General features: G+C 35.9%; 1 protein-coding gene across 1 annotated transcript in view; it reads left to right on the top strand.

Moving 5' to 3' along the window:
* Positions 1 to 24496, top strand: part of MCM8 (minichromosome maintenance 8 homologous recombination repair factor) — a 34692-nt gene extending 10196 nt beyond the window's left edge. Inside the window, exons 8-19 of the mRNA XM_043986888.1 lie at positions 4612 to 4697; positions 8207 to 8358; positions 8618 to 8813; positions 11365 to 11395; positions 11953 to 12093; positions 13660 to 13801; positions 13920 to 14115; positions 14648 to 14867; positions 15193 to 15402; positions 16904 to 16980; positions 20652 to 20841; positions 24177 to 24496. Of these exons, the coding sequence (XP_043842823.1) occupies positions 4612 to 4697; positions 8207 to 8358; positions 8618 to 8813; positions 11365 to 11395; positions 11953 to 12093; positions 13660 to 13801; positions 13920 to 14115; positions 14648 to 14867; positions 15193 to 15402; positions 16904 to 16980; positions 20652 to 20841; positions 24177 to 24269 (1734 nt within the window). The 3' untranslated portion in view covers positions 24270 to 24496. The remainder of the gene's footprint in view (positions 1 to 4611; positions 4698 to 8206; positions 8359 to 8617; positions 8814 to 11364; positions 11396 to 11952; positions 12094 to 13659; positions 13802 to 13919; positions 14116 to 14647; positions 14868 to 15192; positions 15403 to 16903; positions 16981 to 20651; positions 20842 to 24176) is intronic.
* Positions 24497 to 26736: the final 2240 nt, after the last annotated feature.

The following is a 26736-nucleotide window of genomic DNA, read 5'->3' as shown; positions in this document are numbered from 1 at the left end:
TTGCGGGGCATTGGGGGTTGTGACTTGCCCAGGGTCACACAGCTAGTAAGTGTCAAGTGTCTGAGGCCGGATTTGAACTCAGGAATGCCTGAATCCAGGGCCAGTGCTTTATCCACTGCGCCACCTAGCTGCCCCCTTCTCTCTCTCTTTTTATCATACTCTTCCTCAGAAAACTAATTTACTTCTGATCATTGCCTCCCTAACTTGCATGTCCTGCTAAAGATCCCTCCCTTATCAATCTTCTTGCCCTCTTATTTCTCTTTAAGTTAAGACTTTTACACCCTACTATATATTATATTCCTTCTTTATTCCAGTCCTGATGAGAATAAGGTTCCCATACTAACAGCCCTCTACCCTATATTCCCTTTCACTATAACAGTTCTTCCATTTATATCTCTTTTTTATGAGATAATTTACCCCATTTTACCTCTTTCTACCCAATTTTATTTTTTAGAACAATCACATTCTAATTAACTAAACCACAAGCCTTCAATCTATGTATACTCTTTTGCACTACCTTAGTAATGATAACATTCTCTTTTTTTTGATGTTGATAATGATGACTTATTTTTATATTATACAAATTTCTGGATATATGTTGTCCCATCTCTCCCTTAAGCAGTCAGCCTTTTTTTTTCCTGTAATTATGTAAAACATTACCTTATTGGTCATTTTGTATGAGAAAACTTGAATAAAAGAACAAATGCAAGAATGAAAAATAGCATGTTTCAATCTGTATTCAATCAATATCAGTTCTTTCTTTGGAGGTGGATAGTATACTTTATCATTAGTCCTTTGTGATTATCTTGGATCATTGTATTGTTGACAATAGTTAAGTCATTCACAGTTCTTCATCAAACAATATTGCTGTCACTGCACAAAATTCTTCTGGTTCTGCTTACTTCACTATACATCAGTTCATATAAGTCTTTCCAGGCCTTTCTGAAATCATCCTGCTTGTCATTTCTTATAGCACAGTAATATTCCATTACCATCATATACCACAGCTTGTTTAGCCATTCCCCAATAGATGGGCATTCCTTTCATTTCTGATTCTTTTTTTTTCTTTTTCTTTTTTTTTGGTGAGGCAATTGGGGTTAAGTGACTTGCCTAGGGTCACACAGCTAGTTAGTGTGTAAAGTGTCTGAGGCCAGATTTGAACTCAGGTCCTCCTGAATCCAGGGCCGGTGCTCTGTCCACTGCGCCACCTAGCTGCCCTCATTTCCAATTCTTAACCACCACAAGAAGAGCTGCTATATTTTTGTACAGATAGGTCTTTTTTTCTCGTCTTTGGAATATAAACCTAGCAGTGCTATTGCTGGATCAAAAGGAATGCAGTTTGATAGCCCTTTGGGCATAGTTCCAAATTGCTCTCCAGAATGGTTATGGGTCCATTCACAACTCTATCAATAGTAGATTAGCTTCCCAGTTTTCCCACATCCCCTCCAACATGCAATATTTTCCTTTTTTGCTATATTTACCACTCTGATAGATCTGATGTGATACCTCAGAGTTATTTTAATTTGCATTTCTTTGATCAATAGTGATCTAGAGCATTTTTTCATATGGCTATAAACGGCTTTGATTTCTTTGTCTGAAAACTACAAGTTCATATCCTTTGACCATTTATCAATTGGGGAATGACTTGTATTTTTATCAGTTTGACTCAGTTGATAACATTCTTAAGAGTTACAAAAATCATTTTCCTACATAAGAAGTAAATGGTTTAACCGTATTGCATCCTTTATAATTAGTCTTTCATGTTTACCTTCTTATGTTTCTCCTGATTCTTATAAGTCTAATTTTCTGTTCAGTTCTGTTCTTTTCCTTGAAAATTCCAGGAAGTCCTTTAGTTCATTAAATGCCCATTTTTTCCCATGCCATCACTTATTTCTTAATCCTGCTTACTTGAACACCAGCTTCTTCCAAAACAAATGAAAATTGTCTTCTGAAGTGCAGTTGACATATTTTTGGCTATGTAGTATAATAGTAACAGAAAACATTTGTTTCTCTTGTTATATCTTGCTGGTTGTGTTCTTGTACAAATTGTTAAGGCCATTCTTGATGTTTTGTTTATTTAGATTTCAACCTCTAGCACATGAACTTTGCATTCCTCTTTTTGGTGCAGTCATCACTTGTGTCCATAGCTGTAAACAAAATATACTTTTGCTTGTACTGCACTGGTAGTGTTCTTTTATCTGACAGTTATAACCTGTGTTTTCTTAGTTTTTTATTTTCACAATTAGATTTTGTCTATTCTATTTTTGCAGATTCTTTATAAACTTCTGTCTCAGATCTGTTTTAGTAGTATGGCCTTTGTTGTCCTTAGCTCCTTGAGGGCAGGGACTGTCTTTTGCCTCTTTTTGTATCCCCTGGAACATAGTAAGTACTTAATAAATGCCTATTAATTGATTATTTCTTTAGTCCATTCCTAAGAGAATGCTCTAGGGCAGAGATTCTTAACCTCAAGTTAATGAACTTTTTCAATATTTTTGTAACTGTATTTCAATATAACTAATTTCCTTTGTAATTCTATGTATTTTATTTTGTACATTTAGAAATATTATTCTAAATAAACAGTTTTTTGTGGGGAAGGCACTAACAACTGAGGATAGCAAGAAAAGCATCTTGAGGGAAATGGCCCACATGCTAAGCAAGGCACTTAAGGAAGCAGGGGTGAGGAAAGAGAACATTTCAGATACAGGGTCAGACTGAAGAAAACACAGAAGCAGAAACTGGAATGCTATGATTTGGGACTAACAAGTAATCCAGTTTAGCTAGACCATAACATCTGTAAGGCAAAATAATATGTAGTCAACCTAGAAAGATGGGTTAGAGCCAAACTACAAAGGACTTTAAATGCTAAACAGAAGTTTGTATTTTCTCCTGAAGTCAGACCTATTATTTAAGAATATTCGTTTGAGATGTATTTGGAAGGGAGAGAATTAGGAGACTATTGAAATTGACCAGGTAAGAGATAATAAGTGTCTAAAAGTGTGGTTGTGATGTCATTAGATAAAAGACAATGGATAGAAAGATGGTGAAGAAGTGGAATCAATGAGATTTATTCAATTAATTGAATCTAGGGGAGTAAGAATGAAGAGTTGAGTATGACTCCTAAGTTATGACTCTTCCATTCTGTGTGTGTGTGTGTATGTACATATGTGTGTGTGTATATGCACATATATACACACATATAAAAAAGGGGCTAAATTTGCGACTTCATTAGTACATAGGATGACCAGGTGAGGAAATTCTTTCTACCACTGCAAGTTCTCCATAATTTATAGACCTAGAGGCCTACCTAGAGCCATAAGACTGTAAATAATTTGTACAAATAGGTCTCTGGGCAAAAATAATATAGATATAACAAAAGATACTAGTAGTCATTTTGAAAATTATATATGTGTGTATGTATATATGTGTGTATATGCACACACACACACACACACACACACACAAATGGACACCCTTTATTTGTCCTTCCCATTTCTGCAGTTGCCATATCATTTCAAAACTCACAGCTTTTAGAGAATTTATAGCTTCAGAGGTGGAGGAAGGGAAAAATCTTTGAAAAATATGAAACTTATTGGAGCAGATTTTAGGCAGGACTGGCCTGCCTTTACCTACCTGCCTCCAAAATATCTTCTTCCATAATGCCTAAATATTTTTATTTCGCTTTTGTTATCAAGTTAATAACTTTAAATTCCACCAATTACAGCTCTTACCAGTTGTCCATTTAGTATGAATTGGAACAGTTTGTTTTTCTTCTAGCACAGGGGCTCTTAACCCAGCATCTGTGAGCTTACTTTGAATGAGCCCCTGCTCCCAAGACCTTGAACTTAAGTTAATATTGTTAGCTATGTCATCATTTAGCCAGCCTATGCATCTATCTTTTAGAATATTGTTTCTATTGGAAAGTGTGTTGCAAGTAATAAAAGAGATTTATTTACTCATGGACTCTTAGGAAACCTGTTCATAAGTTTGGGACAATATAGAGTAAGGCACAAATTAAATAGAATAAACGAGAGCAAAAAGAGTGAGTGATACTTATCATGACTAGTATAGATGAGTCTATACTCCATATAGTATAAAAATTACAGTCTATATTATAAGAAAGGTGAAATTTAAACTGAACAAGTCAGACTTGATGATTGGTAGAATATACAGATAGTTGAAGACAGAGGGAGAACGGGCATTCCAGTTTGAGAAGACATTATTAGAGGCAGGAATGAATGTATTGTGTGAGAGGAAATAGTAAGGTGACCTGCCTAGTATGTTAGTGAGTAATTTGACTATGTTTTATGTCTCCTCTGGAGCACTCTGCATCTAATAGGTGCTTAACAAAATTGTGGGATTAAAAATAGGGAAAATGGCCAACTCGGCAGAATGAAGACAGATTATGGAGGGCTTGGTGCCAGGATAGCATTTAGATTTTATAAAGTAGGCAGCTGTAAACCATTGTAGCCATTGCTGTATCAAATTATAATACTACCACGGTGTCAAATTGTTAACCAAAAAAAGTTAGTTAAATGAGGCATTTTTATTTATATTTTTCTGAGGAACTCGTTTAAGTCTAGAAAATATGACTTTAAATATATCTTGTTCCAGTGTCCTGTGCCTGTATGCCATGGGAAAACATTCACTGCCCTCCGAAGCTCTCCTCTCACAGTTACTGTGGATTGGCAATCTATTAAGTAAGTAACAACAAAAATAGATTATAGGTTTCTTGAAAACCTTAAAGTGATATAGACATGAGTTATTATCATACTATAGAATAAAATTTGTTACATCTAGTGCAACAGGGATTAAAAACATTGATCAGTAATTGTAATACACAGGTTTTAGGTGATGTGATGAAGGATTTGATGAAAGATACATTGTAATTTATTGTAGTTATTCATCAAACAAGGTGATAGGCCATGGGGAAAGTATTACAAAGGAACTCTGCACAGTCACTACTATCAAATTTTTTAAGGTGAATTCACAACCAGTGAGGAAGAAAAGAAATTATTAGGAATTAATCCATCTAATTATATGGCAATAAAACTGACAATCTTAAATGAAATATATGAATATCTACAAAAATATAAATTGCCCAAATATGTCCTTGATATCTAAACCAAGGAAAGTCAAAGCAGAGAAAAAGAATCATAGACTAATGTCCCTAATGAAAATTGATGTAAAAATTTTAAATAAGATATTAGCAAGGAGATTATATCAATATATCACAAAGATTATGCATTATGGCCAAGTTTAATTTAAATCAGCAGTGCAGGTATATTTCATTACTAGAACTATAAACATAATTGGCCACTTTAACAGCAAGAACAAAAATCATGATTATATCAGTAGATGCAGAAAAAAATTTGACAAAAATGTAGAACTCATTCCTGTTTAGGGAAAAAAAAAACTATAGAAAACAGAAATAAATGAGTCTTTAATGTGATTCATATTATCTAAAACCTTTAGCTAGCATTATTTGTAATGGCAATAAACTAGAAGCCTTTCCAACAAATCAGGGATAAAGTAAGGACATCTATTATTACCATTGCAATTCAATTCAGTGCCAGCTATTGAAATAAGACAAAAAGAAATTAAGGGAATAAGTATAGGTGAAGAGGAAAGAAGATTATCACTTTTTACAGATAGTATGATATCTTAATTAAAGAATCCTAGAGAATCATCTAAAAAACCTTATCAAAACAATTAACTTTAGCAAAGTTACAGAAAATAAAATTAAGCCATATAAACTATCAGTTTTATAGCTTATTAACACAATCTAGCATAAAGAGAGAAAAAAATTTCATTAAAAATTTACTACAAGGGGCAGCTAGGTGGCACAGTGGATAAAGCACTGGCCCTAGATTCAGGAGTACCTGAGTTCAGATGCAGCCACTAGCTGTGTGACCCTGGGCAAGTCACTTAACCCCCATTGCCCCGGCCCCCCCCCCCCCGCAATTTACTACAAAAAGTATAAAATACCTGGGAGTCTACCTTCCAAGACATTCACAAGAATTATATGGACACTCTTTATAGACATATAGCTCTAAATAATTAGAGAAATATTATTTTCTCATGGGTAATAACTAATATAACTCAAGATAACAATGCTACCTAAGTTAATTTACTTATATAGCATCATACCAATCAAACTACTGAAAAATTACTTTGTAGAATGCAAAAAAATAGCAGAATCCATTTGGAGAAACAAAAGATCAAGAATATCTAGAAAATTAATGAAAAAAGTGTCAAAGAAGAAAGCCTAGTAGTACAGACCTCAAAATATCCTATAAAATACAAAATACCCAGCACCATTTTAGTACTGGGTGAAAAATAGGTTGGTTACTAGAATAGATTTGGTGTACATTATATAGAATCAAATAAACATAGTAGCATAAACTCAACAATCCCAGTTATTTGGGCAAGAACTCACTATTCAACAAAAACTGTTGGTAAAATTAGACCAACAACTCACACCATCTACCAAGAAGCTCGAAATGGGTACATGACTTTGACATAAAAAGTGACATCACAAACAAATCGGAGGAGCAAGGAAGAAATTACCTGTCAGATCTATGGATAAGGAAACTGTTCATGACCAAATGAGAGAGAGTGTATCATAGGAGGTAAAATGGACAGTTTTAATTACATAAAAATTTTTAAAGTCTTTCTACAAACAAAACTAATGCAACCTTAATAAGAGAATCGGGTAAATGGGAAAAAGTTTTGCAGCAAAGACATACAACTTTGAAACACTTAGGAACTCAGACTGACCACAATTCTGGAAGACTCAAGATAAAACATGCTACCACCTCCTGATGGGGAGGTAATGAACTCAGTACAGGGTGAGGCTTTTTTTTTTTTTTACATAGGCAGTGCAAGAATTTGTTTTTGCTTGGCTGTCATCTTTGTAACAGAGGTCTTATTTTTGTTTTTTTGTTTTTTCATTGGGAAGGATGGGGAGAGGTGGGACAGAGATGATGCAGATTTGAAAATCTATGGGAAGGGGCAGCTAGGTGGCACAGTGGATAGAGCACCAGCCCTGGATTCAGGAGGACCTGAGTTCAAATCCGGCCTCAAGACACTTAACACTTAATAGCTGTGTGACCATGGGCAAGTTAACCCCAATTGCCTCACCAAAAAAAAAGAAAAAGAAAGAAAAATCTATGGGAGCTGATGGATTCAAGTGAAACAATGTAGAGAAGGGAAGAGGGCACAGGATAAATCCCTTTGGGACACCCACAGTTGATGGATCTGAAATGAACGAAAATCCAGAGACTGAGAAGGAATCATCAGAGAGGTAAGAGGAGGAAAAAGAGAGAGTACTGTCAGATTAGGGTGCCAGAGAGAATATCAATATCTATCTGTCTCTATCTATCTATCTATCTATCTATCTATCTATCTATCTATCTATCTATCTATCTATCTATCTATCTATCTATCTATCTTTCTAGGCCTCCTAAAATAAAGGCTGGAAGTAAGGAGTGCAGGATTGTGAGCCAGGCGCTGAATTTTTAGAGGAAAAAAGCTGATAGTAGCTACCAGAATTTTCATTAGGTGGTAGTTACAGATTGAGTGAATTCCCGAGAAGCAGAGGTTACTATTACAGGAAGAACCTGAAAGTGACAATGAGGAGCAAGGGATAGGCCAACTCTTTTACCTCTCAACCAGTGAGTTAGTTTGACTGTCTTTATATCTTCAGCATCTGACAAATAGTAGTCACTTAATAAATTCTTGAATGATTGGAGTATAAGTCTGGTGAACTGTTTGTCATCTGCCTCACTAAGTTTAAAAGGCCTCATTAATAGAAGTTAAAATTAGTGGGTGAAATACACACACACACACACACACACACACACACACATTTACTACAACACCTGAGGAAGCTGGTTTTCTAAGGCATTACAAACCATTTTAAGGACTACAGTTTGCATGAGTGGAAAAAGCACCTACATGCATGGTTCTTAGATCATGCTTATAATTCAAAAATATAGACTTTGCTTTAGACTCACTATTTAAATGGAAAGAATGGTATAGAATTGTGTTTTTACTACTATATGCAATGCCTAGTTTACCTCCATGTTAAGGGATACTTTAATATTTGGTGACTGAATTTTTAATATGTGAAAGAAGCTAAATCAAAAAAAAAAAAGAAGCAGCTAAATCAATATTTCCATGAATTTGTACATTGCTGTCTTTGTAGAATTCAGGAGCTGATGTCAGATGACCAAAGAGAAGCAGGCCGGATTCCTCGAACAATAGAATGTGAACTTGTTCAGGACCTTGTAGATAGCTGTGTCCCAGGAGACATAGTCACCATTACAGGAATTGTTAAAGTATCAAATAGTGAAGAAGGTATAGCATGAATTTTGCTTTTTCGTGTTTTAAAAATAGCTAGTCTATCTTATCCTTCAGTAGCTATTCATCTTCTATCCACTTTTTATTAGGGATTGGGATATTTCCAAATCTAATTGTCAAATTCTAGATTGTACACATAGTGTTTATTACAAAGGTGTAACATTTACTTTTATTTAAAGTTACTTTTGTAGTTTGTTATGTCTTTTGATTTTATAACTTGAATAAAGGAAAGATTTTAATTGTTTTAATTTTTCAGGTTCTCGAAATAAAAATGACAAATGCATGTTCCTCTTATACATTGAAGCAAATTCTGTCAGCAATAGCAAAGGACAAAAAACAAAAATTTCTGAAGATGGGGCAAATTATGGAACATCTATGGAGTTTTCACTGAAAGATCTTTATGCTATCCAAGAGATTCAGTCTGAAGAAAACCTTTTTAAGCTTATTGTCAAGTATGGATGAGTATTTATTTTAATGCTTAAATTAAGTTAAATGTTTAAAGTTCATTATAATATAAAATAGATCTCTTATTGAACTAGTGATTGTGTTTCATTACTGTCCTGCCTTGCAGTGTCATTTCCATTTTTGTTGTCTTTCTGAAAGAGAGCCCTGGACTTGGCGCCAAGTGCCACCAACCTAGGTTCCAATCCCACTTCTGATAGTAGCAAATACAACTATGAGCAAGCCATTTAACTTTTCTAAGTCTCATTTTCCCCATCTGTAAAGCAGAGATAATAATACTAGTACCTAGGGGCAGCTAGGTGGTATGGTAGATAAAGCACTAGCCCTGGATTCAGGAGGACCTGAATTCAAATCCAACCTCAGACATGACACTTATTAGCGGTGTGACCTTGGGCAGGTCACTTGACCCTCATTACCCCACAAAAGCAAAACAAAAAAATAATACTAGTACCTACTCCACAGGTTTGTTGTGAAGAGCAAATGAGAAAATGTACATGAAGCATTTTATAAATCCTAAAGCATTGGATGAATTTTAGCTGTTATTACTTGAACTCTGCATTCTAGAAAGTCAGTTGAACATGCAAAGGATTGTTGTTATAGGAACATAGTTAGTCTTCTCATACCCTATTATTCACTTTGATTTCGTGCTTTGGATCCTTGTTATCTCTTTTCTCTGAATTTGAAATATTAATTAGATAATTCACCATTATTCATAAATCTTCACTATCACACTGATAGTACACCAAGTATGGAAACTGTGCCCCTCAGAAAGGTTAAAAGACTGCCAAACCCTGCAAGCAACTAAGTATCAGAGGCAGGATTTGAACTCAGGTCTTTCTGATTCTAAGTCCAGTACTCTACTATGCTACACTTTGCCACATAGCTCTTCAATTTTTATTTATTCTTAAACATTCAAAGATACCACTCTGAATAAGAAAGTCACAAAAACTGAAAAAAGTAGAAATTAGTCTCTGAGCTATAGTTATAGTTGCCAGGATACTATTGTTATTATAGGAACTGGAAGAATCTAGCTCAGGACCTGAAATAGCCTGCAGTTTATTCTCTACTTCTCCCATACCCCTCTATATAAATAAACATTTAGCATTGTATTTCTATGGCTCTTCTTAGGTCATATTTATCTAATGATATTTTTGTTAATTTTATTTTATTTAGTGATAGTTCACATTTATTTTGTATTTTATGTTTACAAAGTGTTTTTTTAGACATATTAATTAATTCCCACAATATGAGCATTATTGTCCTCTTAAAGATAAAAAAATAGCATTAGAAAAGTCAAATTAATTGCCTAAGACTACAGGATCATAGATTTAGATCTGGAAAAGACCTTAGAGATGATTATTTCAACCCTTCATTTTTCAGATTAGATAACAGTTTTATGGAACTTTCCCAAGGTTATAATAAGTAATAACAAAGACAGGACTTGAATCCAGTGCTCTTTCTACTGTTCCATTCTTTCATGATATTATTGTAGAAGGTCAGAAATTCTGACATAGATTGATTTTTCTGTTATGTGACTTTGCTTTTTTTAAGTGAGTATGACAATTGTATGGCTTTTCTCCCACTTTCTTTCAATTCTAGCCCTTCCTACTCACATTCTTTGAAACTTCAAAATGAGCTATGGACTGCCAGTCATGTTGGAATAGAATAGGCAATAAATGGTTACATGTTAAAATGGGGGGCAGATATATAATAAAATTTAATAAAAATTGATACAACTGGCATTCTTGATGCTTATTGTAATTATAATAATAGTCACTAGCATTTATATAGCTCTTTAAGATTTGTGAAACACCTCATTTTACCCTCACAACAACCCTGCGAGGTAGGTGCTATTATTATTTTTATCTTATAGATGAAGAAATGGAAGCAGGCAGAGATTAAATAACTTGCTCCATCACACAATTAGTATCTGAGGCAGTATTCCAGCATTGGTCTGCCTGACTCAAAGTTAAGCATTCCAACTGCTAGACCATATTGCATATCTTGTTTTTCTAACAGAAACAGGTTGCATCTTCACTGTTGCATATTCATATGTAGTTTTGCTTATAGAGTCCTCCATCTTCAGTTGAAGTATGTCGTCTTCTATCATCTTCACTATATTGTTATATATATCCAGTTGATCATTTAATCCTCCCCAGTAACTTAGCTATCAGAACAGATACGTCCAGCATACACATTCATGTTAAATTTCATTTACATATGTTCTAGAACCAAAAAACAATTTAAAGCCTAGTCCTGGAAAAGGCTTAGTAGTGGGTATAGTTCACTTAATTAAAATGCATACTGAATGCCTTGACTGTGTGCAGACTTGAAATATATTTTAAATATTCTTATTTTTAGATTAGGAAGAATATCAAGAAAGAACTTTAGGAACTTAAGAGTTAGAGTAAAAGTTGCTGAAATTTTTTTAGTAAATTTTTAAAAAATACAAAGTGAATATTCCTTAATAGATAGTTAAATGGAAAAAAAAGGATAATAAAGTTTGACAGCATTTCAAACCTAGTTCTTTTTGTTTTTCAGCTCACTTTGCCCTGTAATTTTTGGTCATGAAGTAAGTATTATATACATTGTTTAATTTTGTTCTTATTTTTATATGAAAATCTGTTGTCTTCATTTAGTAAATGTGACTTCTGAAGAATTTTGAAAATAGGTGTAAAATAGTCAGATATATAAAAATAACTGATTTTAATTGGCATGAATATTTAATTTTAATTATTTCTTTTTTATCCTGTATATAATTTGCTTTGTATATATTTGTTGCATGTTGTCTTCCCCATTAGATTGTAAGCTCCTTGAGGGCAAGGTCCCTTTTGCCCCTTTTTGTATCTCCAGCACTTAACAGTGCCCTGGCACATACTAAGTGTTTAATAAATGCTTATTGATTAGATTTTTTCCCCTCATATGTAGTCACCTGAGTCATTACCTTCATAAATTAATGTTGTAAATTTATAGGGTAGTCTTAGTAGAAGTCACCTTCAGAAAATTAGGCAGTGCAAGAAATGAGCTCTTGTTATAATTTCAAAATAGAATTTCAGAAGGAAGTAGCAGGTAAGAAGCAATTGTTAATTCTTTGCCTCATTTCTGACCAATTTTTTTTTTAAACCATAGCTTGTTAAAGCTGGTTTGGCATTAGCACTCTTTGGAGGTTGCCAGAAATATGTGGATGACAAAAATAGAATTCCAGTTCGAGGAGACCCACACGTCCTAGTGGTTGGAGATCCAGGATTGGGAAAGAGTCAGATGCTACAAGTAGGTGATCACATAATATTTAGAGATTTTACTTGTAAAATGCAAGTATAATTATCTCTTAAAACTATCATTTTCCATATGGAATAGAAGCCTTTAATATAGGATTGAATTGTTAAGACTTACCTCAAGTACCAAGTGCTTCAAGAGGTCTTAGACCATTCCATCAGCTGTTAATACCCCCCCACCGCCATCATTTTATTTGTTTTGTGAAAGAAATTATAGCCAGGACTAGAAAAGGTGTCAATAGAAATGTCTTCCAATCAGCCATGTCCTTATGAGGGCTAGAACATGGAGTGGGGGTTGGGGGGAGGCAGTTAAGATAAAAGTTTGTGAATTATGGAGAAAGTATTCCAGAGGGTATGGGAACAGATAGATCCAGGGTGGGACAGAATAGGAGGAGGAAGAGAGAAGGTTAAGGTAGAAGAGGTAGGGAATTGAGTTTTGTACAGTGGCAGCCTGGGGTTCAGAATCACTGGGATAGGGAGACTATGAGAAGATGAGACCATGCCAGCAATTTAGCAGTGAGTCCAAGTGATTGGAAAAAAGACTGTTGAGATTAGCACAAGATCAGATCATACTGAGATCTTTGCTTGAAGTTCAGCCTTCTGACAAGCAGTAATGTTGTGTCCTTTGAGACTCCAGGAGGCTCTCACAGGAGGCAGTCGCAGATAGACGTATGGGTGCATGGTAAGGAGGTGGGGGTGACTATTCCTGGACAAGACCCTAGAGGGCAGGAGATAGAAGAGTTCTTTGGTCCCAGAGGGCATCTTGGATTGGAAATGGTTCTGAAGTAGGTATCCACTAAAGCATAGGAATCCAGAAGATGGGAAGATTATTTCCTAAAATGGAGGTCAGGGAAAGCTTGATGGTGAAGTTGTCATTTGAACTAGTCCTTGAAGAATATGTACAGATTGACAAATTGAATAGGTGGGGAAAATATTCCAGATAGAACAAATAGGGCATGCTCAGATAATAGCTAATATTAATATGGCTGGGGAAAAGAAGTAACTGGGCTGAAAAGCCATGTTGCAGCCAAATCTTTTTTTTTTTTTTTTGGTGAGGCGATTGGGGTTAAGTGTTAAGTGTCTGAAGCCGGATTTGAACTCAGGTACTCCTGACTCCAGGGCCGGTGCTCTATCCACTGTGCCACCTAGCTGCCCCAACCAAATCTTTTAGTGTAGAATGTTTTTGAATGTTAGCTAGAATTAAGACTTTTCTCAGCAAGCAATTTTGACATTTCTCAAAGTTTCTGAATGAAGGCATGATCAGAGCTTTGCTTTGAGAATATTCTATCATCAAAATGATGGATTAGTAGAGGGAAAACTTAAGACAGGGAGACCAGTAATAGACCTGGATAGAGATAATCAGGAACCAAAACTGGTGGGAGTAGTGGGAATGGAGAGGAATTGATATTTGTAAGAGATATATAAAGGTAGAATCAAAAGAAATTAGTAATTAATCAATAATGAAGGAAGGTTTGAGAATTCAAAGATGACACAAAATATGATATTTTTGGTGTGTTCACTTTTTTCTTTTATTTTAGTGGCCTTACCTTATTTTCCTTAGGCAGTGTGTAATGTTGCCCCACGTGGTGTTTATGTTTGTGGTAATACAACTACTTCATCTGGCTTGACTGTCACACTTTCAAAAGATAGTGCATCTGGAGACTTTGCATTAGAAGCTGGTGCCCTGGTACTTGGTGATCAAGGTAAAAACCAAAAATGATCTAATGATATGTTTTTATTTATTAGTTTTTCTTATATTGTTTAAGTGAAATGCCATGTTATCAGTTATTCCTTTAATCTAGGACTTTACTTTAATCGCAGGTATTTGTGGAATAGATGAATTTGATAAGATGGGGAATCAGCATCAAGCTCTGCTAGAAGCTATGGAACAGCAAAGCATTAGCCTTGCTAAAGCTGGCATTGTCTGCAGCCTCCCAGCAAGAACTTCAATTATTGCTGCAGCAAACCCAGTTGGGGGACACTATAATAAAGCCAAAACTGTTTCTGAAAATTTAAAGTAAGTATTGACAGTTAATGACTCAATAAAATGGCAAGTTTTTCTTCTAATAAAGGTCATTTTATGACCAACTATATTTAGGTATTTTTTTCCAAATGGTGGATTTTTGACTTCAATGATGCACTTGATAGTCTGAAAAGGGCTACTTCACCAACCTATTAAGAGATGAGCAGGAAAAAGACATGGTGAAAGTTGATATTTGAGTAGGGACCACTGGTCCTTCCAAGGAAAGTCTAATGTTGGGAGCAAAGTAGTAATAAGTACAGAAGAGGAGAGAAGGAATTTCACTAGTATATCAAATAGGAAAAGAAGACTTCATGAGCCACTATGGCCTATCTGTCAGGAATTCCTGACCTTCACCTGGGACATAATGCTATATTTGCTAATTGATCTTAAAGATGAAATTTCTCATTCTTTTGTTAACTTAAAATTTTATTTCTTCAATTTTATTTGGAATTTCTGAGCAATAAATAGAGGAAACAGGTTTGTATATTTTCTACTTCTTGTTTCTTTTTGTTTATATATCTTCTAGAATTGGGAGTGCTCTGTTATCCAGATTTGATTTGGTATTTATCCTACTGGACACCCCAAATGAGGATCATGATCATTTACTTTCTGAACATGTGATGGCAATAAGAGCTGGAAAGAGGAAAACAGTCGCAAGTGCCACCGTGTCTCGTTTGAGCAGTCAGGATTCAAACACCTCTCTGCTTGAAGTTGTTTCTGATAAACCTTTATCAGAAAGACTTAAGGTAAACATTTCCTCATGAATATATTTTTTCCTCAGTCTTTTTATTCTCTTCATGTTTAGATGTGAGAAATTAACATATGTATTTTTTATATTGCATTTATGTTACATATACTTGTCATGCTCTATCTATCCCTTTATTTCACATATTGTGTGAGGAGTAGGGCCAATATCAGTTTCACCCAAAATAATCAAACTAAACAGATTTTGAGATTCTAAATCTCCATTATAAGACTTTACTAGCTAGAAATTTTTAAATATTTGATAGTTTTTAGTAAAAATCTTTGTTTTATCTAAACATCTATAATCCATATATTTGATTGTTTTAGGTTTCTCCTGGAGAAAACTTAGATCCAATTCCACATCATTTATTGAGAAAGTATGTTGGATATTCTCGGCAATATGTTCATCCAAAGTTATCTCCAGAAGCTGCTCAAATTCTTCAAGATTTTTATCTTGAGCTTCGGAAACAGACTCAACGATTAAATGGTACACCAATTACCACAAGGCAGTTGGAGTCACTAATTCGTCTGACAGAGGTTATTTTCAGTTGTAAATATTTTAATAGTTTTTATTTCTTTAGTTTTACTACAGCTTTGCTGTACTATATTAGTTTTAAAAGCAGATTTGGTGTCCTTTGTGAACAGGCATCTGGATACTTCATGTACAATCAGAAAATAAGGGATATAAATCCCTTAGTAGGTCCATTGAACACATAAAACCACCATGCTGGTGAACCAATTTCTGTGTCTTCCACTATTGCGAGTTCATTCTAGCCAGCAGGACTGCTGATTGATTCACTATAGAGCATTCTGTGAAAATTTGACAGAACCATAACTTTTTGAAGTATCTAGGAAAAGGATATAAAGTATTCCAGAATTCCAAACTACCAAAAGGGTTTTTTTTTTTATATTTATACACACACACACACACACACACATGAATATTATAGCTTAAGAAGGTCCAGTATTTTATTCTAATCTAAAACTTGACAGTTCTAACATGGAAAATGGAAGGTTTATACTTCTGATAATAAAAAAATAAATTTATCATTTTAAGAATTAGGGCCTTGTTGGGGCAGCTAGATGGCGCAGTGGTTAAAGCACCGGCCCTGGATTCAGGAGTACTTGAGTTCAAATCCGGCCTCAGACACCTGACACTTACTAGCTGTGTGACCCTGGGCAAGTCACTTAACCCCCATTGCCTGCAAAAAAAAAAAAAAAGAATTAGGGCCTTGTGTTGGTTGGTGTTGCTTAAAGTAACACAAGGGAGACTACTAAGAACTTAACTTCAAAGTAATTCAGTTAAAAATACTTTTTCTTGCATTCTCCATGTTATACTTCAGTGTTTTTGTACTTAAGAACTTCAAAGGTCTGTAGCTTTATCCATGAGACTGCCCCTCTCCCCTGATGCAGTTCAGAATACTTCCACACCATAGCAGACTATATTTGTGATTCCTGGGGCTCAAAAATTCATCATCTACTTGTCAACTTCTGATGAGCTTCTTTGACTTTAGCTAGGCTAATCCACTGACAAGAAACATTATAAACCATTGTTTTCAAACTTGACACCTTTCCACGTTAGTAAACCTGCCACCCCCTGTACTCTTCCATAGCCTTTGATAACACAGGGTCATTTTCACACTATAATGAAGCCCCTTAGAGTGGGATGTAAAGGGACTTCAGTGGAAGTGTCATACTGTTACTATAATAATATTGGACAATCAGTTTCCAGCCTATAATAAGCTAAGATGTTTGGAATTGTAATAAATACACCTTTAACATATGTGTATTGCATAAAATGTTTGGTTTGGTTTTGGTTTTGGTGGGGCAATGAGGGTTAAATAACTTGCCCAGGGTAAGTGTCAAGTGTCTGAGGCTGGATTTGAACTCAGGTCCTCCTGAATCCAGGGCTGGTGCTTTAACCACTGTGCCACTTAGCTGCCCCTCGTATTGCATAAAATGTAACCAACTCTACTGACAGAATCTATTATTCTAAGAAGGGAAAATATATTAACTTGAACTATGTATTTTGTTGAAGGCTCGGACAAGGTTGGAATTAAGGGAAAAAGTAACCAAAGAAGATGCAGAGGACATAGTTGAAATTATGAAGTACAGGTAAGATTAGAATTTTAAATTAAGCTAAGAAATGATAATAAATGAAATAACGACATTTTGATGTCATTAAAAGGTTGACTTATATGTACCTGTCTTTTCTCCCCATCATTGTATTTCTATGAAAATTATTTTAATAACTATCTATAAGAAAACTTTTTTCTATTTAAAACATGCCACCAGTACAATAATTTATATAAAATATGACATTTTTGGGGAGACACTTTAAGTCCATTATGGTTCTACATAACCCTAAAACCATCATCACCCCTATTAAATAGTACTAAATATGGTCAAAGCAAAGAGAAATCTGACCAAAACATCATATTAATCAATTGATATACGTGGATGACATTAAGGTACATAGTTTCACTGAAAAGTTCATTAAACCACTTCTTCTTGCAAGCTTTTTCCAGTGCCAAATGTCATTTGGACTCAATAAGTGTGAAATTCTTAATTTACACCAAGGAAAAATATAAACTAAATCTTTGAGCTTGAATCTAGAGCTCAAGTACAACCAAGAACAAAGGCAATACTTATGAGTACCTTGATCTTCTCTATACTGAGTATAAAGCCACCAAGAAGAAAGCCGTGGCATTAAATGTCAAAAGACAGCAGCATCCTGAAATCTAATAGGTGAATACCTTTAAAGGAATTAATACCTTTGCAATGCTAGTCTTAACATTTGCTTTTTTTTTGGTTTTGTTTTGTTTTTGGTGAGGCAATTGGGGTTAAGCGATTTGCCCAGGTCACACAGCTTAACACAGTAAGTGTTAAGTGTCTGAGGCCGGATTTGAACCCAGGTACTCCTGACTCCAGGGCCGGTGCTCTATCTACTGCGCCACTTAGCTGCCCCTTTAACATTTACTTTTTGAACAGTAAGTGGATAACAGCAGATTTTGAAATATCCAAATAAAAATCTGTACAGTACAATTATCCCTTCCATATCATGATTCTCCCCATCAAGGTTTCAATATATCCTGGGTTGGCATAAGAAATTAAATGGTGTCATTAGTGTTTTGTGGCGGAAGTGTTACTGCTTCTGGACAATGCTCCTGGCCACCCAGAACCCCATGAATTCCACTTTGAAGTTGTCTACCTGCCACCTAACACAACATCTCTCAGCCTCTTGATCCAGGGACAATATGGACATTTAAGGCACGCTACAACATGCTACTCCATGGTTTTTTTTGTTTTTGTTTTTTTGTTTTTTGGTGAGGCAATTGGGGTTAAGTGACTTGCCCAGGGTCACACAGCTAGTAAGTGTCAAGTGTCTGAGGCCGGATTTGAACTCAGGTACTCCTGAATCCAGGGCCGGTGCTTTACCACTGCGCCATCTAGCTGCCCCCTCCATGGTTATTTTTTAAAAATATCTTGTCATACATACGGTATGTTCAGTATTATTCTCCTTAAATTTTTTTTAATTCATGTTTATTTTGTATTTTTTAACTTTTCTGTACAATATTTTTACTTAAAACTGACCTACTTATAGCCTATGACCAAATACTTAATTCAAATTTCACAATAAGTCACTCTTGTAACAAATATACGTAGTTAAGCAAAATGACTTTTCAAACTGGCCATATCAATAAACATTTATTAAGAGTCCTACTGTTTGTGAAGTACTGGTGAGACAAAGAAAGATAAAAAGCTTACAATCTAAGGGAGCTGGGGGGAGCATACAAAAGGCAACTGAAAAGCAGTATTAGAGAGAGGGTGCTCAGCACAGAGGCAAGATGGAGAAGTCCAGAGGAGTAGAGTCAGGTGGGAAATGAAGATATGGATGGCCTCAACTCCCTCCTTAAAACAGAAGTCCTGGATGGAGAGAGCTCTCTGCCCTCCAATTACAGGGAAGGGCCCCAGTAGCAAAGTATTAACAAGGTGCAAGTTCAGGGCTGAAGTGATCTTGGGGTAGGGTGGAGAAGTCCAGAGGAGTGCAGCTGAGTGGGAAATGAAATGGCTGGCCGTGTCTCATTTAGCACCTTAAGTCTCTCACCTCTGTCCAGTACCTCCCAGTGGATAGAATACTCCATCATTGGTCCTCTGGAATCTTGATTCATTATTCCATTGATCAGGGTTTTAAGTCTTTCAAGTTGTTTCTCTTTACCATGTTATAAATTGTTCTGGTTCTCCTCACTTCACCCTGCATTAATTCATATGTCTTACCATATTTCTCTGAAATCATCCCTTTTTATCATTTCTTACAGCAAAATAGCATTACATTCATGAGCCCCAACCTGTTCAGCCATTCCTCAATTTATTGTTACTCCCTGAGTTTCTAATTCTTTGCCAGTAGAAAAAGAGCCACTCTAAATATTTTGTACATGTAGGCCCTTTTCCTTTTTTATTTTATTTTTATTTTTTGACTTATTGAGGTATAGACCTAGTACTAGTATCATGAGGTCAAAATGTATTTGGGTGTAGTTCTAAATTGCTTTCCAGGATGGTGAGACTGTCACAGTTCCACCAGCATTTAATCAGTGAGCTTGTCTTCCCTCCAACATTTGCCACTCCTGCCCCCTTTTTTTTTTTTTTGAGGGAGGGGAGGTGTCACCACTTAGGCAATATGATAGAGATGAAGTAGAACTTCAGAGTTGCTTTAATCTATATTTCTTTATTAGTGATTGAGAGTCTCTTTTCATATGGCTGTTGATAGCTTAGTTGTTTTACTTTGAAAACTGTTCATATTCTGACCATTTATGTGTTGTGGAATAGCTCGTATTCTTATAAATTTTAGTTCCTTATATACCTTGAAAATGAGATGTTTTATCAGACAAGCTTGTTACAAAGATGTTTTTCTCGTTTTTTTTCTCTTCTAATTCAAGCTACATTGATTTTATTGGTGTAAAAACTTGATTTGAATGTAATCAAAATTGTCCACTTTATCTTATGTGATCTTCTCAATCTCTTGTTTTGTCATGCACTATTCCCCTATACCTAAATCTAAGAGGTAATTCCTTCTTTGTTCCTCCAATTTGTGCATGATGTTACCCTTTATGTCTAATCCATAAATCCATTTGGGGCTTATCTTGGTGTACAATCTGAGATGAAGTTCTACACTTTTCTGCCTTATTGTTTTCTAGTTTTCCTAGCAGTTTTTCACAGATAATGAATTCTTAGCCCAGTAGCTGGGGTCTTTGGGTTTATCAAACACTAGGCTACTATGTTAATTTGCTTCTATATGTTGCACACATGGTCCAATCCAGTAAGCAGTCTATATCTTAATCAGTATCAAATTGGTTTTGATGATTAATGTTTTATAGTATAGAGATCTGGTATTACCAAACCCCCTTGTCTTCTCACTTTTTTCATTATTTTCCTTGTGATTCTTGACCTTATGGTACAAGAATTTTTTTTTTTAATTCAGTTGGGGAGGTGGTTGGAGGCCACTGAAACTTTTTAACACAGAATAAAAGAGAAGGAAAATCAGAGGAAAACTTTGACAAATAGGATAACCTGGAAAGTTGCCTATTGAAATTATATATTTGAAACTCAAGATTTATAGTTTCATGCAAAACCCTCTTTCTCTGTCTTATTTTTTATATGGAAATGCTAATTTTATTTGGTGTTTAAGTTAAAAAAAACATTTTTAAAAGATGTGGTCTTTTAGTCTAAAGGTTTATGACTAAATTTCTTTATCCCTACCATATTGATCAAATTTCTTTTGTTTTTAGTATGCTAGGAACTTACTCAGATGAATTTGGAAATCTGGATTTTGAGCGTTCCCAACATGGTTCTGGAATGAGCAACAGGTCAGCAGCAAAAAGGTTCATTTCTGCTCTCAACACCATTGCAGAAAGAACCTATAATAATATATTTCAATATCAACAACTTCGACAGATTTCTAAAGAGCTAAACATTCAGGTAATATTTTTTATACAGTGCTTTAAAGTTTGCAAAGTGTTTTTTTGGGGGTGGGAGGGAAGGGGGAAGGAACCAGACCTATTTTATTGGCATAGGGAACTCCCAATGAGGAAGCTCTTCACCAATGTGCATTGGTACCTTCTTGCAAGTTTATAGTCCTAGAAAACTGAATGGGTTACTAAGATATTAAGAGACTTGCCTAATATCATACAAACCATTATGGGTCAGAGGCAGTGCTTGCATCCAGGTCTTTAACACTCTCAGGCTGGCTGTCTTTCCTCTACTTCTTAACTGTAAGGGCCAAAATTTGATATACGGAGCGTAATTTGGGTGACACCTTAATATTGGGGTCCTGGAAATATGAGGGACCTTTTAGGTTCTCCCTCTGCTCTGAACTGCCCTTGTAGATATTTCTCCCAGGCCAATAAGAAAGGAGCCTCTAAGCTTTAGTTCACAAAAGGATCAGATTTTATTACTTGGGAATTAATTAAACAACAAAGGTGAAACTAATAAAAAATCAAAGATAAGGAAATAGGAAAATAGAAATACAGAGAAATGCTCTTAAGTCTAAACTTAGCCTATTAGGGTTTTCCGTAATTAAATTCACCAAACACCCGAACAGCCCGCCAGTCTAAGGTTGCTTGTGTGCCACCCAGACTGCAGTTGCCACAAACATGCACCGCCAGCGCAAGGGCCCAGGAGGAAAAAGACCGAGTTCCAGAAGACTGCCTTCTGGAAGCAGCCTGCCTCCCTTCAGCAAGCGTTCAATCTCTCCTCCCCCAAAAGGGGAGGTCCTTCAAAAACTGCCTTTCTGAGCTCAGTAGCACATGAAACCTCGGGGTGGGCCAGGTGTGGCCCCTCCCAAATGAGTTAGCTAAAAACAGAAATATTAATCTCTACCACAAATAATTTTTACCACATAGCTTTAAGATATTATACATAATAACATTTATCAATCACTTCTAAAGTTTGCAAAACATTTTACATACATTATTTCATTTCACCCTTGATGTGGGATGGAATTTAGGGTCAAATTAATAGTCATCCCAAAAGAATTACAAGACTCAGTGACTCAGTTTCCCAAGTTTTATTGCAATACTGTGAGTGACCACAGGGAGAGAACCAGAATATTGGAAAGGTATTTCTCGAATAAGGAAAGGAAAGACAGTTATATTTATAGTATGGATATATTGATTATCAGTCTCATTATAATAATCTCCACCTTGGGGAGGTACAGGGGAGGGCCTGTCCTACTCATTATAATATTCTCCACCTTGGGGTGTTACAAGGGAGGGCTTATCCTAATTGGGAGTTCCTGGGGTCCTAAGCCAACCCCTGAGGTGGGTACCTTTTTCAGTGGAGGTTTGTTTTGGGGGTTTACATGTTATAAGGTGAATCTGGGGACAAATTTAGCCTTTTCTGCATGTCTCTTTCTGATTCCCATGGCTAGTTTCAAAACATCTCCATTTTTCATTAGAATTTCTATAGGTTGTCTTTTTCCTTTATTGTTATTTTGACCTGAACCTTTCTGGTCCGTTATGGATGTTGATCATTATGGGTATGAGAACCTAACATAAGTTATCCATTAACTGGGGTCTGACTCCCTTTTAGAGCTAATAGCTGAATTAGAGCTTGGGTCTTGGGTTTTTCTGTTAACCCTTTTTTGCCCCCTACATCAACCCTCACAGTAAGCAAAGGTAGGTGTTATGAGAAAATAATTATTAATAATGGATTTTTTTGGAGACCCAGAGATCTGTTCTCCCTCCTATCCTCATCCAGAAAGTCCTGTTCTCCTTGAGAAACTTCATCAAATCTCATCTGGGACCAACCCAAGGGAACAAAAGAAATGGAGATGGGTTCTTTTGTCTAGATCTATGAAGGACTGATGGGATTAAACCACACCTAGATAATGGACTTTGCCTTGGGCAACTTGAGTGAGGGTCTTTTGTATTCTTTTCCCTGATATCATGTCTAGAGTTCATTTTAATGTAGACCATCTTGAATCATGTCAACCAATGGAATTGAATGATGCTAACCAATTAGCTTTGATCAATGTATAATGAATGACCTGCCTCAATCAAAAGAGGATGAAAACTCTTGGAAGAAGCCAGGAAGGCTTTTTTTAGGACAGCATGGGTCTTCTCAAGGGCTGGTAGGTCAAATGGATCTTCTGAGCTCTCTCCTTGAGAAGAACACATTTTGTCTCTTAGGACAGCATGGGTCTTTTCTCCTGCTCACACTAACCAGCATGCTGATGCTCTCTCCTTGCTTTCTCTACCATTTGGCCTGATACCAGGAGAAATTAGGGAGACACATGGTCAACTATTTACTGGTATAATATTAATAAAATAATAATATGCTTACCCCAAACTGTTGTCCATGCCAATAGCAATAGTTAAAATTTCAAAAAACACAATGTACTACAGGTGTTCCTATCCCCATTTCACTAGTGAGCAAACAGATTCTGAGAGAGTACCTGACTAGCTACTGTGACCTGCAGAACTTCCAGCCTGGCTCGGGAGGCTAGTTCACCCAAAAAATTGGAGGCTCACCACAAATCTTGTAAAATAAAAAGATTTATTTGGAGAAATATGGCCAGGGAATAGATCACCTTGGTGACTGTCCCCCTGGAGTAAGAGAAGACAGGTCTTTTGTATTTTTACCAGACAAAAGGGAGGGAAGGGCATTACAAAAAACAAAAACCTAGGAGGGAATTACAAGAGCAAGAAGAAAAACAAAACAAACTAGGTCCAGATAACTAAAGGGGGGGGGGGGGCTTTGATAATGGGGTATCAGTAGAATATGCAGCATCCATCCAAGATCTTGCATATATCATCTTGCAGTCCTTAGCATTGCTCATCAGTATACTAGGGCCATTCTATACCACACCTCCTTCCTGAGATGGGAGAGAGCTGTTTACCCCTTAGCCTAAGGGGTTTGAATCTTTTGGATTTCTTAGGGTCCCACTACAGCTGCCAGCTAGTAAATTTTGGACCACGGGAATTAAAGCCCTGACTACAAGTCCATTGTACTAAGCACTTTCTTTTCTCACTTGCCATATCCAGTACTTCAGATTCAGAGTGAGTCCTGCCTCTGTTATACACTGGCTTTATGTCCCTGGACAAGTCACTTAGCCTTTCAGTGACCCAGGCAACTAGCCAACGCTATAAATAGCAAATGGTGTCCATCTGCAGGCTGCATTGGTAGAGTTTCTTCACTGATATAGTTACCTATACCAATGAAATGATGTATGAACAGATATTCACATATACTTCACATAAGAATTTTAGTTTGTTTTATAGTTTGCTTACCCAGAATTTTCATTTCTCTTCCAGGTTGCTGATTTTGAAAATTTTATCAGTTCACTAAATGACCAAGGTTACCTCTTGAAAAAAGGTCCAAAAGTTTACCAGCTTCAAACTACATAAAGTGAATTTCCCAGTAATAGCTTGTTTACCATCAACAGTTGCTTTTAAAAAGAGTTTTCTTTATGTATGAGATGTAGAGGAATGTATGTGTGTATATATAAATGTATATATGTATATATTGTCAATTTAATATTAGTCATGTAGTTGTCTTAAAATAAAGCACAAAACCAGAAAAGGGTCTTAAATTTTTGTAGTCAGAAATGCCACATGAAATGAGAAACACATGATAAGCTAAGATAGATAGGGTAAACTAAGTACTTAAATTTTTTAATGGTAGGCAGCCTCTTTATTCATTTTTCCCTGAAAAAAGGCCAACAGTTGTTTACATTTCCCTTGTTAATTGGAAAAAACTGAGATCTCAATCACTTTTTTAAAAAATACTTATTTTTTCATATTAAAAAATCAGTTTTGAAGGAGACAAGATAATTATATTTAAAAGTTTTAAATAGTTATGACCAAAAAGTGCATAGATTTTTATTGGAGCTTATTTTTTCTTAAATTTTATATTTCTAATTTAGATATTAATATTTGAAATTTAATTTTCAATTAACTTTTTCATCATGACATTAGCTATTGTATATCTAAATTTTTTAATTCTTCAAAAGGTAGTTTTTGTGTTTGGAAACTATCACTCCCTCAACTTGTACTGGCACAGGCACATTAGATCCCCCAGAGGTATGGCTGCTATGTCTGATTCTATGGATAATTCTGTCCTTGGCTAGTCCTTATACTGTGGTTCAAAAGCCTCCACCAGTGTTTCCTGTTGACAATCAGCCAATAGTCTTCTATTATATTATAGAAGACATTTACCAAAATTATATAATAATTTTTAAAAATAGTATTTATATAGCACTTTAAGATTTGCAGATTGTTTTACAAATGTAATTTTATCCTCACAACTTTGGGAGGTAGGTGCTAAATACTGCATAAATAGGAAAAAATTGAGAGAGAAGGCACTACGATTAAGAGGAGTTGAGAAAGGATTCCTATACAAGGTGGGATTTGAATTGGTATTTAAAGGAAGCTAGAGAGGGCAGCCAGCAGTCAGCACAAAAGAAGGAGAGCATTCCAGGCATGAGGGACAACTAGCATGTGTGGAGCAGAGGGATAGTGTTCCACTCATGGAATAGCCAGGAAGTCAGTGTCACTTTCGGGACTTTTCTTTTTCTTTTTTTTTGGGGGGGGTGGTGGTGGTGCAATGAGGGTTAAGTGACTTGCCCAGGGTCACACAGCTAGTAAACGTCAAGTGTCCGAGGCTGGACTTTGTCCTCCTGAATCCAGGGCCAGTGCTTTATCCACTGCACCACCTAGCTGCCTGTCAGTTTTACTTTCAGCTGATGCTCACCACAACTCTGTGAGAGAGGTTCTATTGTTCCCATTTTACATATGAGGAAACAGAGGCTAATAGAAATTAAGTGACTTGTGAAGGTCACATAGCTCTTAAAGCTATATGAAAACTGGATTACAATTTAGTCTTCTTCATTTCAAGTCCAGTACCCTATCCACAGAACCTATATACCTATATGTCATCAGATATCATTGATAGGCTGGTTAGTTTTGCCACACTTTTTCCCCCTCTTCGTTATAAGAGAGACATTGCTAATTAAGGAATAGGGGAAGCTATTCTGGGAAATAAAGGGATACAGAAAGAAAAGATCAACAAAAATAGGATTTTAAAAAAGAAAGCCAGGGGCAGCTAGGTGGTGCAGTGGATAAAGCACCAGCCTTGGATTCAGGAGGACCTGAGTTCAAATCTGAGGTCAGACACTTGACACTTAATAGCTGTGTGACCCTGGGCAAATCACTTAACCCCCATTGTCCCGCCAAAAAACAACAAAAAAAGAAAAAGCCTATGCATTTCCACTAGAAAAATACAAAATTACCAGCTTAAATCATCTTTTTTCCCATGTGTGCCCCCACAAGCCTTATGACTGCAGCTCAGGCATTCAGTGTTTTGAGATGGCCTTGTACATTATTATACAGAAACATTAAAATCAAAAAATGTTTACATTTCCTTGTTATGTGTTCTGCCTTAATGTACTAAAATTAGAATTGTGCTTCTTCCATGTTCCTGTATTTTCTCAGTTCATAACAACTTCTTCTGTTTATTTATTAACTAGCAGTTTCCACCAAGTTCTAGGAAATGAGGTCTGAAGAATAAAGGACAGTTCCTTGTTAATGTTCCATTAACTCTTTAGTATGTTGTGGTTTGGTCAGCTATTTTGCTATTAGACTTTTAAGCTCAAAGTGCAAAATAGAGCCTTCATATTTTATTTTATATTTATTTATTTTTTTTTTTGGGTGCAGGGCAATGAGGATTAAGTGACTTGCCCAGGGCCACACAGCTACTAAGTGTCAAGTGTCTTAGGCCAGATTTGAACTCAGGTCCTCCTGAATCCAGGGCGGGTGCTTTATCCACTGGACCACCTAGCTGCCCCCATCTCTAAGAATATTGGACTAGATTAGG

Source organism: Dromiciops gliroides, chromosome 2, assembly GCF_019393635.1.
Source record: "Dromiciops gliroides isolate mDroGli1 chromosome 2, mDroGli1.pri, whole genome shotgun sequence".
In the NCBI taxonomy this organism is placed as follows: Eukaryota; Metazoa; Chordata; class Mammalia; order Microbiotheria; family Microbiotheriidae; genus Dromiciops; species Dromiciops gliroides.
The sequence above is the reverse complement of the archived record's forward strand: the minus strand, read 5'-3'. Positions and strand labels throughout refer to the sequence as shown.